Consider the following 17,432-nt stretch of genomic DNA (forward strand, 5'->3'; position numbering starts at 1 on the left):
AAAACATTATGCCTCCATAAGGATTTCTATATTGTCAAATTTATGCCAATATGTTCCAATGGTAAACAGCATTCATAGCTTGGAGTCAAATGATAAACATGCTTTTCATGATTATAAGTATTGTTTTATTATAACTTATTTTGCTCCTTTGACACATACTGCATGCCTCAAATAATTAACACAACCATAATAGCTAGATAGTGTTTAAGAAGAGTAATCACCTAAAAGTTAAAATTAGGAAAACTTGTGTTTAATGTCAGAAGTTGTCATATTACCATTAAACAGTGGTATGGACAAAGAAGGACCTACTCTCCAAAGTGCTTTGATACAGCAGAAGTTTGCCTGGGAGAGGTTGTCAAGCACAATAGCATTATCCGCCTTTTTATTTAATGTATAATATCAAAGACCAACAAAGTAGGGCTTCTCCACTCAACCCTTAACAATATAACTCCCCATTCATAATAATCTTAAGAGAAATTGTCTCCTGCTCAGGTTTAAAACAATTTCTTTGAAGTCTTCCTTTTGAACTACATTTTTTATTAAAAATTAAAGACTATAGAGATGATTGATAATCATTTTTTTATTTTACCTTTATAATGATGAGTTCAAAGCAAACTGAAGGGCAGCCTACAGTACCATCATCTATGTCATTTTAACTCTATGCCTGCCTCTTATCTATAAGACTGCCTTCAAGTCACCCAGACATATCCTCATCCATGCAAAAATTAGCACATATATCATTATTTTTTAGATATGATTTTTTTCATTAATCCTTGTCACATGCAAGGATTGAAATATTCAAGGTTTCTAGTGGTTTGATGACATTATTTTCCAGTACTTGTTCCAAGCTTCTTTTATAATCATTATTTCTATGAAGTCATTCAACTTGGAAATAATTGCTTGCCAAAAATGAGTTTCTCTGGTGAACCACTCAACACAGCTTTAGTTTTACAAAGAACACCATTCTTTGTGTGCTGTTAATCTTGGCTTAGAAACACCACATATTATCCTTCCCAATTGAATACTTCAGCTCCTGTTCTCTTAGTTATACTTTGGAACCATTAGACTTCTAGAATATAAATGTGTGAGTCACCTAGCTGGTGACTCTTTGGAAACAGATTTTCCAAGTATAGATATATGAACCCTCTGCCCAGGACAACATTCAGTAGTTGTTAGAAATGTGAAAACTTCCCAGTTCCCAAACCTGCCTTATATAGGAAAAACTGTTGGCATTTTATTACATAGCTTTGTTATTTAGTATGATTTTAATTTATTAAGTTGCTAAGACACCATGTCCCAATATTAGACATAGAGGTTAAATTATTCAAATAAATTAGTGCTTCCTGTGAAAATATTCCTAAGTACTTAATTCTAATTTTTATTTGCTCTTTCAATCTTATCTCATTTAACATCGCACTTCTGAAAAGCTATTAACAGAAAGTCAGAACATGATAATTTGATAAATAATTTAGGTATTCAGTGGATTAATCTACAGAATACAAAATAATTTCACTATCAATTTATTTTCTGACCAAAATTACTTTAATAACCATCAAAATGGAACATTGTGTTGACATAGCATGGGCCTGACTTCATAAATCAAACTGCTAACAGGCTATATGGCCATTATGGAAAAGTAAATTGAAATTGCTTTTCTGTTTTATGTTCACAATGAAACCTCTGAAAGCAAAGGATTTTCCCTTGTCAAATCCTAGTGAAACTATGTCTTCCAAATTCAGAGAAACTGGGTCATGGATAATTACCAGGCAAGCCATGTTTGCAAAGGTGATTTGCTCATGAGAATTCTGTATAAAAATGAAATATCTTATACTGAAAATATATCAAATAAATGCTGCTACTTCATCAAATTAGAATAAGGCCACTGAAAAGGAAAATTTCTAAAATTACAGAAAAACTATGAAAATGTTAGTATTTATAACTTAAATATCTATACTTTTGAAAGTGTGTTATTAAATATATCATAGGCTTACAGGTGATTTACCAAATTTTCTTCTCAGCAAAAAAATGCACTGTGAAACTCTCAATAGTAGAGGGTTCATGACACAAGAAAAATGTCTTTATGACAAATACATGTATTTTATATTCAAACTGACTTTATCAACATGAAAAAGTTTGCTCAATTGCCTATGGTTCTATTTATATCTTCAAGAAAATTTTCTATCATATATACAAGTGAATTTTATTGCATGTCCAATTTAAATTGCTTTACAAGTATACTCAACATTTATACACATCAAAGGGTGATGTAAATTCTGACTTTATCAAATTCTTCACACACACATGCATGTACATGCACAGTGAATTTTTAGAGCTTCTAATTTAAAAACAGATAATGCAGACAAGCTTGCTTTTAACATATTCTGTAAACACTGAAAACTACACAAAACCCAAAATACAATATCCAACTCTTCCATTACTCTTGTTTCAAGTGATTAGAAAGTAGGAAGATACGGTAGGCTACACTGCATCTCCTATCTGTGCATCTTAAAATAGAAAGTTTAAAAAAAATTAATAGTATTCCTTTATCACTGTTCACACAACTGAGGTTCAGCAAATAGAAAGATCTTGGGAAGGAATTTGTAACAAAAAATTTAAAAATATTTTGAAAAAAATGAATATGATGTCCTTTCCCCAGTGGAAATTTTTGTCTGCTTTGTCAAAAATGAGCATGTTTTATTAGGCAGTGTTTTCTTATATTTTAAAGAAGAGAATGAAATGAAGACATGTAAGTTAGAAGCTTTGTCTAAAGGGTTTATGCAGTAGAGAAGACACAAAGTCAAGCCATATCCGTGAAACCACTTTTATTTTTATTTTTTCCACATAGATAACTTCATGTCAACTACAAAAATCATGAAATAAAGAATCAATCATGAAACTGCAAACTCAAAATCACCAGAGTAATAAACAGGTTTCCCCCCAGATGACTGTTAAAAAAAATAACCAGGATATCATGAATTCATATTTAAGTAGTAAACATGTCATATACTTTAAAATAAATATTGAATAGCAGTAGAGAAACTAATAGCATAAACAGCATGAAGTATATTTTTTTTAAGACAGATGAGATTTCTAGGCACAGTTTTAGGCATTAAAGAGGACACAGAGGCATAGGTTAGTGTGCGCTGCTGCTCTGTACAAAAATACAGTCTGAATAAATTACATTGCTAGCCATACAATTAGACGTCACTTACCAGTCAATTCATTGCATGTTTAATAATATATAGGTACATGCTAATCCATATATATCATTTATATTTCAAACACATAGGTCTCTCTATATTTATGTCTTCAAAATTTACATGTTGACTTACAAAAAGCTAAATAGTTGTGCAAGAAATCCGAATAACTAGCCCTGCTGAGTACTTGATGCTATATGTGTGTGAGTATATATATTTCTCTCTACGATAAACAATGGGTTTGTGGTTAACAATTTTGCTTAAGAAAACATCAAACAAACCTAAAGCTGCAAAGACAATATTAATGTAGGTGAAAATTTCACTTGTGTTTATTCTGATAGACAAAATCGTATTTTGAATGAGCAACAACAATTTTCATGTCATACTGAGCTTGTTAGTAATGAAACACTTCCAAATGTTAGTGATGGTAGAAATATAGCATAGGGCTCTTCACTGGGAAGGGAAAAAGAAAGTTATATAAGAAATCTACTTTTCAGTAAACTGCAAATATGTGTGCCTCAACGTATAACATATTCTGTCACTTTCCAGCTTGTCATATTGACAGAGAATAAAAACTTGGTAAGACTCGAGATATGATATTGGTTTAACAGCACTGCATCCTCTACTAGGACCAAGAAAAGTGCCTCACTGATGTCAGCACTGAGTACTATTCTCTCATTATTCAGGAATAAAGAGATCTCATAATAGAGGGTGTTTAGTTGCCCAAATCCCTATCCAAATATCATATTTCTCATGCTGCTCTGATAATACACAATTAACTGCAATACAGGCTGCCCCAGATTTTGCTATTTATCAAGAAAATTGCTTTAAAAGATTCTATAATACTAATATCTTTCTGAGAAATTTCCACTAGCAGTTTCTTAGGATTCATTATAGAATCATATACTTTTATAAAGGTTTCTCTCTATGATGTATTTCATCACTTTTGTCTATCATTGGTAAAGTAAGAATTAAGCCTGGTATTTCATATTTGTGATTCTATAGAAAATTCATAAGACAAGCGGGCTGTTTTAGCATTTGAATAATAAAATAGTTTTGTTTTGTTTTGGCTGTTGTTTTTGGCAACCATTCTTAAGACAAGCTGAAAGTAGAACTCTGCTTTGGGAGGTAAAGCAAATTATTAAATACTATTGATATGGTCCTGCTCTTAACAGATTTTGCAATACAGTAACACACAGGTACGTTTTAAATGATTTTTCCAATGTTTCTTTCTGCTAGAGGGCCAAAACCAGAACATACTGTTTTAGTATCTTTGTTAACAAAAATATTTATAACTTTTATATTAGAACTGTATATTTGATATAAAAATATGTTTATAATTAAACTATCCAAGTTTGTATATTAAACAAAATTAACACAAGTTTGCAGTATGAGATTAGTTGCAAACTTATTCCCTATCATTGATATTTCCTTCCATTTGAATGGTCAGTAAGTGATTTCCTTAACATAAATCTATAATAATTGTGTGTACAAATCAGTTAGCCCATCAGTTAATTTCAGAGGACCAGGTGATAACCAGATGAATTCTACTTCTCTACTGAGACATTTATATAAATCTATCACTATTCTTTTTTTAAAAAATGAAGACATTTAAAATACTTGCAAAAAATAGCAGCCTTCTATTTTAATGAATTTTACACAAAATGATCATCCTAATTGCTACTCTATTTTGAACTACAGTGCTTACAGAAGAATCATTAATTTTCAGAATAACACCGTTTCAATTTTTCTTCTTAGGCAATTCTATTAACACTTTCCAGTGACACAGTAGAGAACATAGAGCAAAAAGCTTTAAGGTACCATACTTTTGTATGGTTAATAAGTGTGAATACCAATCTAAGCCTCTTAACAACGTGTACAAGGTTAGTGTTCAAACCACTTCACTAGAGCAAATATTAATTTTATGTATAATAGGCAAATGTATGTGGAGGGTTAGGGAAAACTTATTACCATTTATACTAATGGTTCACCTTCTATAAAAACATTAAGCTTGTTACATATGCACAATTGTTTGCTGCAATGTTTGGTAAATGATTTAAAGGGCACAAAAGCAACTCATGCATATTTCTTTCTGGTTGCCCCAGGGAAAATAGAGACCCTCAATTTTTCCCCATTCTAGATAGAGCTGAGGCACAACTTCTAACCACATAATGAAAAGCACATGTCTCCAAGTCTTGACTCCCTTCCCAGGGAGATGCTGATTGCCAAAGCACAACCTCCCATTAAAAAGAGTATTCTTGAAGGTGGAATGTGTACCATTAACTAGTTACATTCACAACTCCCATTAGATGCTGAAGGGCAGTTCACTTTTCAAGGGCTCATTCAAGCAAATAACCAACAGCCAATGTAGTCATTGGGTGGGATAGCAGGCGATAAGGGCTCTAACAGTGGAATCCTTGTCATTGCAAAGGAACTTCTAAATGTTGCTTATGCCAGCTGCTCCCCTGCAGGCAATAGGAGATTCAGGCAATTCTCATTCGAACTACTTTCTCACAATGGTTGCTGTCATATAGACCCTTCACTTGTCAAGAAAAATGACATGAACATATTGGAAGTTTGCAGCATTTGCCTACGTCTAATCAGCTCTCTTATTTGTGCAGGTCCCTAAAATGGATGTAAAAGCTGGTTATGATGTTGACAGCCAAAAGGCAAAGGATATTAAATCAACTGAGCAAACTGCTTGATGCTCCACAAGTGTTTTAGAAAATAGTGAGTTACAAAAGATGCAGACATAATCCTTTTGTTGGATGGTTGCTGTTGTTTTTTGAGACTATTGGTTCTAGTAGTAGTCTTCATAGTTCTTAGGGTTCAGGCAATAAAGGATGGCACCCCCAAATGAAAATATAGTTGCACCCCAGGCCAGGCCATAACCCCAATTGAACTCATGGTAAATTTTCAAGCTCACAGTTTCAATGAACTTGATTGGGTAAAGGACCAGGCTGCAAACCTGTAAAACAACTGAAAGAGAAGCAAATCAAAATTAGAAAATGTTATTTACAGGAAATAAAATGATATAAACATATAAAGACATATGTATGAGTTAAGTTTTAATAAAACAAACATAAAAGCCAAAAATTTTAAAGTACTATATATTCTAGGTGGTATACTTTAAAATATTAACTTTTTTTGTTTAAACATTTTTTTCACAATATAGTAAGAATTGCCCTATAATAACTAGCAAATCATTATTAGTATTTGGTGTGACAATTAGTACAATATAATAATTTATATAAGCATACAAAATAGTTATTCTTACCTTACAAACACATATATAATTATTACCATTATGGCAAGTAGCACCAATTAAAGCTAAACTGTTTCACTACTAAAACCTCTAAATAACTCCCCAAGAATAGTGACCCCAATCCCAAATAAAATTTTTATTTATGCTCTTGAGGAATTGGGGAATTCAAACTTCTTTCTACAGATGAAACTGGTCAATCTGTGATTAAAATGTACTTTTGTTGTTTGTTGTTGTTTCACAATGCCATCTAACTCAGCCCAATATTTCAGAAAGTCCTACCTTAATGTTTTTGCTTATATCACTCTAATCTAAAATTACTTTCATTCTTTTCCTCTCATCCAGTCCATGCCTCTCATTTTAAATAGGGCTCAAAAGTCATCTTTGTCAAGAAGTTACAACCCTTTCTATTATATCTAACAGATGACATTTACATATCTATTTCCTACTTACTTTCACAATAAAATAAAGTCTATGAAGGTGTAGGAGATAATGGTACTAGAAAACCTAGGCTAATGGTGGCTGCTACAGCAGGGCACAAAACCTAGCCCTTGTTTCCTACTTAGATGTTAATTCTCAGTCAGGGTTAAAGGGGAAATGTGATTAGTCATACCTAATAAAATAAACCAAACTAATTAATTGGGAAGGAGAAATTTATTTTGTTGCTGTTGTTTTGGTTTTGTTTTTTACTATCTAAAACTAAAGTGGTATTCATCCTGTGGATATTTTTATATGAGATACTGGATTTCACAAGAAATAATGTCTTCTACTTAACATTGAAAACTTCCTATTATAGCAATTATTATATAGTTTTTATTTTATTTAAATCAATTTAACTAGAATTTATGGGATGAATCTGCTTCATTCTATACCACATGACAGCTTCCACCCTCAAGAAATACACAATCTTATTACTAAAAAATATGAGGTACAGTTATATATAATGTGGGTTGTCAAACTACCAAATCTGGACTGCTGCTTGGTTTTGGCAAACACAGCGATGCTCATTCAAATATTGTCCACACTACAATGGCAGAGCTGAATAGCTGCCTCAGAAACCATATGGCCCACAAAGGCAAAAGTATTTATTTTCTGGACCTTTACAAAAAAGTTTGTTAACGCCTAATATATATGAAGTAATTTTTTGTTTAAAATGATTACTGTTTAATTCATCTGAAAAATACTGTCAATCCCTGAAGTGCGAGAACAAAAATGTGAACAGTTAAAGAACAAGACAAAACAAAACTTTGACATAAGAAAAAAATATACATAATTCTGATATAGTTTATTATATATATATTTTAAAAGAGCACTAGGATGGACAGAGTGTTTAATTACACTGGAATTTTATGCTTTAAAAATCTACTCTCATCTCTTCTCAGCACTTGTAAAGATCATTATTACCAATATGATTAACATTCCTAGAAAGTCTACATAACAGTTGTCTTTCTCTCTCAGAAAACTGATGAACTACAACAAAATCATGAGGGCATAACTCCTCAAAATCATTAGTTTCTACAAGGTCTGACTAGGGGTCAAAAGACCTATGTGGAGCTAGATATAAGAATTCCAAACATCTTTACCATGTAGCTCAACACTGCTCTGGGCCAGCACCCTGCCTACTGTATTTCCATGTTACTACTGAGAGTTGATAGATAAATAAGTTCACATATAAAGGAAGAATCTCTCAACATCCAAAACATAAATCACACCTTGTTTATAGTTTAAAAGTCTCAGAAAACATTTTAGGTCATTGTGAGGACTCAGATGACAGCATATTATATGTCCCACACTTCATCTATTTCCATCTAGTAAGTGCTAAAATGTGTATTAATTTAACAAATAATTCAGTTGGTTCTGTGCCTGTCTGAGGGAAAGAGAGCTTTCATGTTTTAATTTTCTTAAAACTATGAAGAGGGCAATTACTATTTTAACCATGAACTACAGAAAAGAAAAACTCCAAAGTTATCAAGTACATTTAAAAAAGAGCATTTCTCCTTAGGCTTCTATACTTTGGTTACTAATCAAATCCTAACTGATCCTGCCAGGATATCATTGAAATATGAATGTGAGTTAGGTATAGCAATTCCCTCATCAATAAAGGTATCATCCATTCAATGTATATCTAAATGTTTCTAAAGTGGTACAGTTTAAGGCATTATTGGCATTAAAACAGAAAAAGATAATACTCTCATGTGTAGCAGTCCACTGCTAAGATATAAGAAAATCCAAGAAAGCAGGATGGGACAGAGGCATGAGGGCTACTCTTTTAGATTAATAGTGGTAGAAGGCTGCTCTGGGGAGGAGATATATGAGCACAAAGCTGAATGAATTAGGGGTGCAGATCAATCCCAGGAGGGCACAGTCACTGCAAAACTCTAGACACAAGAGCACACCTAGTGCATTGGAAAGTCAGTTAGAATGCTATGGTTGCAGTACACAGAGCAGTGAGGGAGTGGCATGAGATACCATGGAAGAGACAGCAGGAGCCGTTTACGGTTGATGAACAGTCTGTGAACCGTGGCTGGGGTATGGATTTTATTCTAATTGTGATAGGCAGCTGCTAGAGGAATTTAAGCAGAGAAGTAATAACTAATCTGAATTATATACTAAAGGATTACACTGTCCCTTTTGTGATTCATCTAGTCCCTGGAGTGAGCTGTTTATCTACGCTGCTTTTAATATTCATTTCAATGTGTTTTATTTAGCAAATATTTGGCCTCCAAGGTAAAATATAATGACATAATTTCTCTCTAGTGGAAAAGTGGAAATACAACTCCATTAGGCTCCACTGGCATACTCTCCCGAACACCTTTCTTAGACCTCAATTGTGTTGGAGCCCGGTGAAAATTACCCTTAAACGCTTTTATGTCTCTGAATTATTTTACTCTTTGGAATCACAGAGAAAAATGCATGTAATAGCAAAATTGAGAAAAAATATAATTCTGCATTGATAAATAATGTTCTACATTTAATAAAATACACAGATGTAGGTAAAAATGCCTCCCCTTCCATAGATGCTGCACAAGGGGGAAAAAAAACCTAAACAGTTCAGAGGTCAAGAAAATGCCACCATACTATATTTCTATTTTACCACCAATGACTCAAAACAGGCATTGGCTGTGGTATTCTCTATGCTCTACCTCAGAGATAACATAGGTAAAGCTGTGGAGTATTTTAGAGTTTGAAGGGAATTGGGGATTCATTTTATGCTCCCCACACTTTTTTTTGAAAATGGACAATGAAATTGCCCAAGCATGAAATTGTGTGGATAGAGGAATGACAGGAAATAGACCTACTAATTCCTGTGTTTTTTTCTAGCTTTAAGAGGATATTTTTCAATTGTTTCAGTATTAAAATATCCCAAACACTCAATATTGAAATATCTAATATTTTCTTCTAAGGGGATATTTCAATATTTCAGCAAACATTACTAGGTACCCAGTGTGTTCTAGGTGAATCAGATGAGATAGATAGGACATGGCCCTTGCCTTTCGAAACTTCATGGTGATGGTGGAGACAGACATACAGATTAACTACAAATCAATGTGTTCAACAGTAGTAGTAGAGGCATATTTATTATAATCCATTCAACACCCATTTACCAAGCTCCAACAATATGCCAAGTACCAATTCTGCTTAGAGAAAAAAAAGAGGGCTTCAGAGAGGAAGCCCATTTGAACTGGTTCTGAAGGATGGATAGGAGTTAATCAGAAGAGAGAGATAAAGAAAAAGAAGGATCTCTAAGAAGGAGAAGCAGTTTGTATAGAACTTAAACGTATAAGAGGGTGTGACTATAGGCAACTCACATGGGACACAATAAAGGGTGGATACAAAGGGAGATGTTTAGTTCAGACTGCAAAAGACTTAGTATGTCATAAAATCATAGACTTTTATATCTCCAGGGAGACATCTGAGGGGTTATTTTAATTATTATTTAATTTTAATTGTAGATGCTGTTGGTGCCCTATCCATATACTCTCATCTCCATCACTTCTATAAAAATGCCAGCCTGACTTCCAATTGCCAGCAATTGCATCTTTTCCTGAGTTTCCTGTGGCTATTAAAACTATCTTGGCTGCCTCTGAGGCAAGCCAGAAGTTCCAGAAAATTGACACCGCTGTCTCTTGATCACATTCAACATTCCTTACCAATGACTCAAAATTTGGGGCATAGACATCCCAGACTCCTAGTTCTTCAAGTGAGATAACTCTTGATGTATGCATTCTACACTGGTTTCCAGAGTTTCTCCAGGAGGATTAAGCTCCAGCTGCTTTGAGTGATAACTGCCTGAAATCATACCCTTAAATGGCTGTCTTCCTGTCCCTATGTCATTTTCCATACCCCTTACCATACTCCTTCTTTTACCTTGCAAACAAAGTATTTTCACTTGATTCCTTGTCTCAGAGTCTGCTTCTGGGGAAACCAAAGTGGCCAGTGACAAGACCAGATGTGTATTTCAGAAATAAACTTCATGTGTTTGTGTGCAAGACAAACTACATAAGGAAGACACTAGAGATGGACAGGCACCTTGGAGGTCAGTCAGTGCCTAGGGACAAGTGGGCAGTGATGACTAAGGTGTCATCAGTGGAGAAAAAAGGTCAGGGAATGTAAAGAAAAGACTATAAAGGAAGAACTAAAAAACTAGATTCTTAGAAAAGGAAAGGAAGAAGGCACAGAGCTATTTTATGTCAGATATTACCATAGAAACATAAAACAAAGTAGGGGAATACCAAATTTGGGAACTGAGATGTTCCACTTGAGGAACAGTTATGGCTTCAACTAAGGCAATAAAGGTGGTGTATAAAAAGAAGGTACAGACTTAGGAGATAATTTAAAGGCAGAATTGCCAGGCTTTACTAACCAGGTCCCTAAATATAGAACTGACATAAAGGAAACAATGATTTGGAGAATAAAAACATTTACCCATGAAAAGATAATATAAAGCTATAAAATTTTTTTTTGCTTTTCTTTTTTTAATTTAATCTATAACTACTAAAGTTAGTAGTAGTATGACATTAATTATTGGGCAGTGATACTACAATTTGTTCTAGCCAAAGAGTAGCTTGATATCAGTACAAAGAAAGTAACATGGAATCTAAAGATCTGTAAACAGATGAACTTCCTTTTAGCTTGAAATCTAAGCTGGACACTGAATTTTCTGCCAAAATCTACACACGAAATGGCTTGAGCCATCTCACTCTCACTGTGACTTATGGAATGGTGGTGAGGGGTGCAAAACCCACACCTCTAATCAGAGATAGCACAGAGATGAAAATCAGTTGCAGGACTCCCCCCATCACCATTCTGAATAAATGATCACTCATAGGAGGCTTTTTGCAGATATAACAGAAAACAAGCATCCTTAATAATGCAATGGATAGGGATTCTGTAACTTAAAATCCGAATTATAAAAGGCTAAGAATTTTCTGCAATTTGTTTGAAAGGCCTTGGGAAAAAAGTAAACACTCAACCTAAGTCCCTATGGGGCACAAAAATGACCTGCAGACAGTTCAAAACCAGACAATAAAGGAAGAGAGAACCATAAAAGAGGCAATCCCTCTAATTTCACTAAGTCTTTAGTAAAAGGAACTGGATGCCAGTTGTCAGAATCACGCCATGTATTATCTATCATTGTCAGTTACGCACAAAAAAGTATGCTGTAGTCAACTATACTGGAAATGTGCACAGCTTTCATTATGTGCTATGGTTTAGTCATGCTGCACGGATCAGTTTGTGGTCTTTATGACTTACTTCAGGTGTTGCTTCTGAGAAATGGCATAACTGGAGTTACAGGATGGACTCCAACTGCAGTCCATAATTGGCAGCTGAATTCAAAATCAAGGCTGATTCTGCTCTGGCTTTCCTATATATGATATATACCCAAGTAAAGATGACTTGTGAATCCTCATTTGGCATTTCAAGTCAGATAGATGCCCTGAATTGAAACCCTGGATCTGCAACTTACTAGTTGGATAACCCTGGATAATTACTTAACCCTTCTGAGCCTGTTTCTTCATTGATAGTATGGGGAAATAAATACCTACTTTTAAAATTGTTATATCAGAGATAGTGTATGTTAAGTTCTAGTGCTGTGGCAGATGGTAGATACTCGGTTAATTATTATTATCAGAATTATTATTATAGAAAACATCTAATTCTGAAGCATAGACTCCTAGGACCAACAAGAAAGAGAGTTGTGAGAAACAGGACAATGTTTTAGATGGGATGCAGTGATGGCCAGCAAGCCTACCCTAAATAAAAGACCTTAGAGAAAAAAAAGAAGACAAAAATCTTTAAAATCTGTTTGGACATCTTTATGAGACTTAATCATCAGTTTTCACAAAAAACTCTTAGAGTATATTTTCTAACACCAAGATAGTATACTTGCATAGTGTAGGTGTCCATTATATTTGTTAAATAAATGAATAAAAACATAAATTAAAAATAATTTTGATAATTATTACTTTTATGAGTGTTTTGGTATTAGCTTTGTAGTCATGTGAAACTTGCTGTTTCATAAGTCTCAAAGAGAGAAATGGCTTTAAAAAAATGAATTACAGTTAGTTGTTTACATGCCTATTTCTTCCCTACCAGGTTATGAGCCACACGTCTTAGTCATCGTTTCATCATTCATTCAAAAATTTTTTATTGAGTATCTATGAGTACCAGGCATAGCACATGGTACTGAAGAAATTAAGTATGCAGTCCCAGGTAGAGATTTTTCTAAGTGATAGTAGTATGTCTGTTTTGATTTTATGTACTGCATGTCTCAGCAGAAAAAAGAATGTTTCTTTGTTGAGATAGAGATCATTATCTATGTGTGTGAACACTAAGATATTGCCTATTTTGAGAAATGAGAAAACATAGACCATTTTCAAGTAGACCAAGATAAGCAAAAGGGGAAATGGCTCCAAAAACACATTTATGAAGAATCACTAAACTAAATTACAAGTTAGATAAGCCAACCACTGGAATAAGTATATTTACTGAGAAGCAAGCAAAATAAACAACCATAACTTTAGCTAGCATTGTTTCAAGTAGGCAGATTTTCCAACTTTGCTAATCTTATACCCATCAATAACGGATTATTATGTGTAATGATTATCTTTTCCAGAAATCAGCTATAGGTAACTGTTAAATAGCTTTTCCAAATGGGAAAGAGAAACTCTTTCATAATATGCTACAAATAACCAGTAAGTTTTACCTTGCGTATATGCAAAGCTCACACTAAATTAATGGTTACTTCAAAACCACCTTCCATAATCATGGTGTCAAAAGAAAATGAGTAAAATTAAATCTCGGCACATGTACATTTTTTAAACATAGTAATATAATGCTCATTTTCAGTCTCAATGGGTTGAACAACACTATATGAATTTTGCTGCAGAGATTCCTTTCATTATGTTATAATTTACTAATATTTGTGGTAGCTAAAGCTAAATCAAAATATTTTGGCCGAGCCCATTACCTATAACTTATGTTCATTTACAATACATTTTCTGTTACAAACAGTACTTACTTTCATATTTTCATAAATTTTGCTATCCTTAGAAAAATATACAGATCTTTTCTTTTAGAATAAAACCTGGAATTTTTATTCTAAGCATGTTTATAATAGATGATATAAACAATGGATGTCTTTATACATTCTACATATTCCAGTATGTAATAAGCTAAAGTCTCAGTAAAATAGTAACTAAGTATGCATAATAATATTGGATATTTATAATAAATGATTAGAATATCTCTATACCACCCTAAAATGAGGAATGTCAATATATTCTAAAAATTTCTCAGAATAGAATTACAGTTTTAAAAAATGGCATAATTTTTTCAGAATAATTTATCAAGAAACTGTATTACAATTGATTATTCACTGTGTTAATAAATTCTAGCTGTAAAGACAAACTTTTACTACAATTAAAATGTCTAAGCTATTTTATTCTAAAAATAGGAAAAGAGCCATGGTAAATCCATGAACCAAGAAATAAACTGGAGAATAGCGATGGAATCTTCAAGGGAATCTCATTTTGTACTAATTCATTCATAATAGAGACTTTTATTACACATGAGAGCAATAAAATAGTGATATTAGGGTCACTGCCTAAGACTTTAAAGTATCTTTTGAAATCATGCTTTCTAATCTATTAGAAAGTATCAGTGATGATACCTTGGTCAGTTTTATAGGTGTCTTAATACAATATTTAGCCTATAAAAGACACACAAAACATAGTTGCATGAATGAGGGAATCAGTCATGATTGAACCACTAGCTTAAGATTCAGAACTACTGAATGTGACTACTGGTAACTACTATGTGATCTTCAGCAAGTCATTTAATGATAATTAGATGTACTTCTGGATTCCTCCAGTCCTTTGGACCTTAACTTGAATGACACCTACATTCTGACCAGTCTTCAATGGGTATAAGAAGATGAACAAAAACAGTAGGGGGCAGCAGAACACTTCTGATTTCACATTTTTGGTTCAAACTACGCTTTAAATCCCGAGAAATTTCATCTATTCCAATTTTTAAACAGCTTTTAAAAATCCATCTAACAGCCTAGACGATCTTGTCAGTGTCTTCATTATTGACAGTCACAGGGGCTTATTTTGCAGTCTTCAAATCAGGTATGATTGACAGGGTAAATTGGAGGTACCGCAGAATATTTCAGTTTGAATCGAAAAGAACAAAATATTCAAAGGCTTTCTTATAAATGAAAATTAAAACTCACATCAAATCATGTATTGAGGTTTTAGTCTGTAAGCCTATTTTCTAAATTGCTTCCTGTCTTTTAGTTTACATTGGTTAATATTTTAATCCAAGTTGTGCTTCATAGAATGATGGATGTTAAATTAATAAATATACAATTGACTTCATATAATTGACTTGTCTGATGGTTCAACTTATATGTCATTTTGCAGTATAACTATGTTTAGTTCCAAAGAGATGTATGCCTTTAACAGTACATATTGTGGAATTTTTTTTCAGTTCTATACCAGAAAAATAACGTTGCCTTAAAATCACCAGAGGGCAATAAAAAGGGGAAAAAAACTAAATGTAAAAAAGACTTGGTAAATACATCTGCTGCAATTCCTAAGGTGATAGCCCTGCCAAGAAATATTATTTATTCATGTTTTAGAGGTTTAGAAGTTGCCACTGTGCTCTGCGAAATGCTTGACACACTGAAAACTGATAATATGATAAACTTTTAGCTGATTTACCCTTAAAATATAAGAAATGCCTCTCAATTTTTATGTAATGCGGCAAACACGTACCTCTTCTGCACGAGAAGGAAGGATGGTAGAAAGGTTCATGAAACTTTAATACCCATTTGAAAGTACTGAACATATTTACCTGCTGCAAAAAGCATGACAGCAACAGGTCTGTAGAAGCGCCTTCGAGATCCCACGCAGATGGAAATCAAACCCACCAGGAATGCAATGAGAATGATGGCAGCACCGCCCAAGAGTAAAGCCAGAGTAGCAATCTGCCAATCTGGAAAGAAAGAAGAAAGGCATTGCTTTTAAGCAGTAAGTCCTGAAAGAATTAACAGAACTATGCTCTGCAGCCTTCACCTTGCTGCGGCTCAACAGATGTGATTTTACTGCATACTAAGCATCCTTTGGGGTTTTAAATGTTTTGCAATAAAAATTAATACAAATGCCCTTATTCAGAAGAGTCTCCTATAAGCTTAGCAGAGTTTTTAGAGCAGGAGTTTGCCAGGTTTTTCTTCTAAAGACTTTATTAAGCATTCATGTTAAATCGAGTGTCCTCTCCATGCCCTATTTTCAATATTATTATGATTTAAGTTTTCAGTGAGCTATAAAGTTCACAAATCTTAAGTATGGAAAGTAGAGAAGTTGATGAATTTTTATAGATATTCATACACCAATGTAACCACATCCAGATTAAGATATGGGACATCTCCATCACCCAGAAGATTCTCTGATGCCCCTTCCTGGCCAATAACCTCCCACCCAGGCTACAGAGGACATCTGTCACTATAGATTAATTGAGTTTTGCCTGTTCTTCAACCTCACATAAATGGCATGAACTCTTTTGTGTCTCGCTTTTTAAGTCTCTCATATTCATGCATGTTGTGTGTGACAATAGTGTAATATATTATTTTTTATTGCTGTTTCTTCTTGGTGAGCCTTCCTTCACCACATAAAAATCCCCCCAATTTTTATTTCCCTCTCCCATCCCCACTAAAACAACTCCCAGGCAAATGAGCATCAAGCGGATTTATTGTTTGCTTTTTCCTCCTCTTTCTTTTTAAATTTCATTCCAATCTCACTGTTGTATTTACCACCACAGGGATGGTTTCTGAAGTTAAGTATCCTCAGGGAGCCAGAATAGACTCTAAATGGCTACTCAGCTCCTGTCTTCATTCATATATAGAAACAGTAACCATGTATTGACCACTTACTATGTGCAGGTCTCTGTACATGGGACACTTAAAAAGAGTCTTTTATACACTTAGTGACATGTAAACCTCCTTGAAATGTACCTGTCATTTCTTATAAAAATGCAGAAATGGTATGAGAGAAAACTGGCCCATTTTCCATTCTTAAGAAGGGTAGAATATTTTCTCAGAAAAAACAAAGTGAATCTATGAAAGTACTATACACAGCTTAGGAAACATCATATAAAATGATTCTATGAAGAGTAGCCTTCTTCAGTGGTCATTGTTTCAAAGCCCCAGGCTGCCTCTTCTAGCCCTCAGTTCAATGTATGTGCAGCAAATGCAAACAGATTTTAATCTATAGTAAAATTGCAATGGAGTCTATCCAAAATCCAGAACTCACGGTCTTCTGAGGCTTTCTTCTGAAATTATCCCTCCAGAAAGCTTACAAAGTGTACTCTTTGCTGCAGTAGTGGAGGAACCTACAATACTCTAAGATTTTCTTCTTTTATTTATATTTGTATATCCCTGCCTTAAGTATCCTCTCCCACATCCTCTCCTC

The 17,432-nt window shown here is 33.8% G+C and overlaps 1 protein-coding gene across 1 annotated transcript in view; it reads right to left on the reverse strand.

Annotated features, from left to right (window-relative positions):
- Positions 1-2,807: 2,807 nt before the first annotated feature.
- TMEM47 (transmembrane protein 47) overlaps positions 2,808-17,432 on the reverse strand; it is a 29,107-nt gene continuing 14,482 nt past the window's right edge. The window contains exons 2-3 of the mRNA XM_012756921.2: positions 15,820-15,960; positions 2,808-6,176 (exon numbers count right to left, since the gene is read on the reverse strand). Coding sequence (XP_012612375.2) covers positions 5,998-6,176; positions 15,820-15,960 — 320 coding nt within the window. The 3' untranslated portion in view covers positions 2,808-5,997. The remainder of the gene's footprint in view (positions 6,177-15,819; positions 15,961-17,432) is intronic.

This window comes from Microcebus murinus, chromosome X (assembly GCF_040939455.1).
Source record: "Microcebus murinus isolate Inina chromosome X, M.murinus_Inina_mat1.0, whole genome shotgun sequence".
Lineage (NCBI taxonomy): Eukaryota > Metazoa > Chordata > Mammalia > Primates > Cheirogaleidae > Microcebus > Microcebus murinus.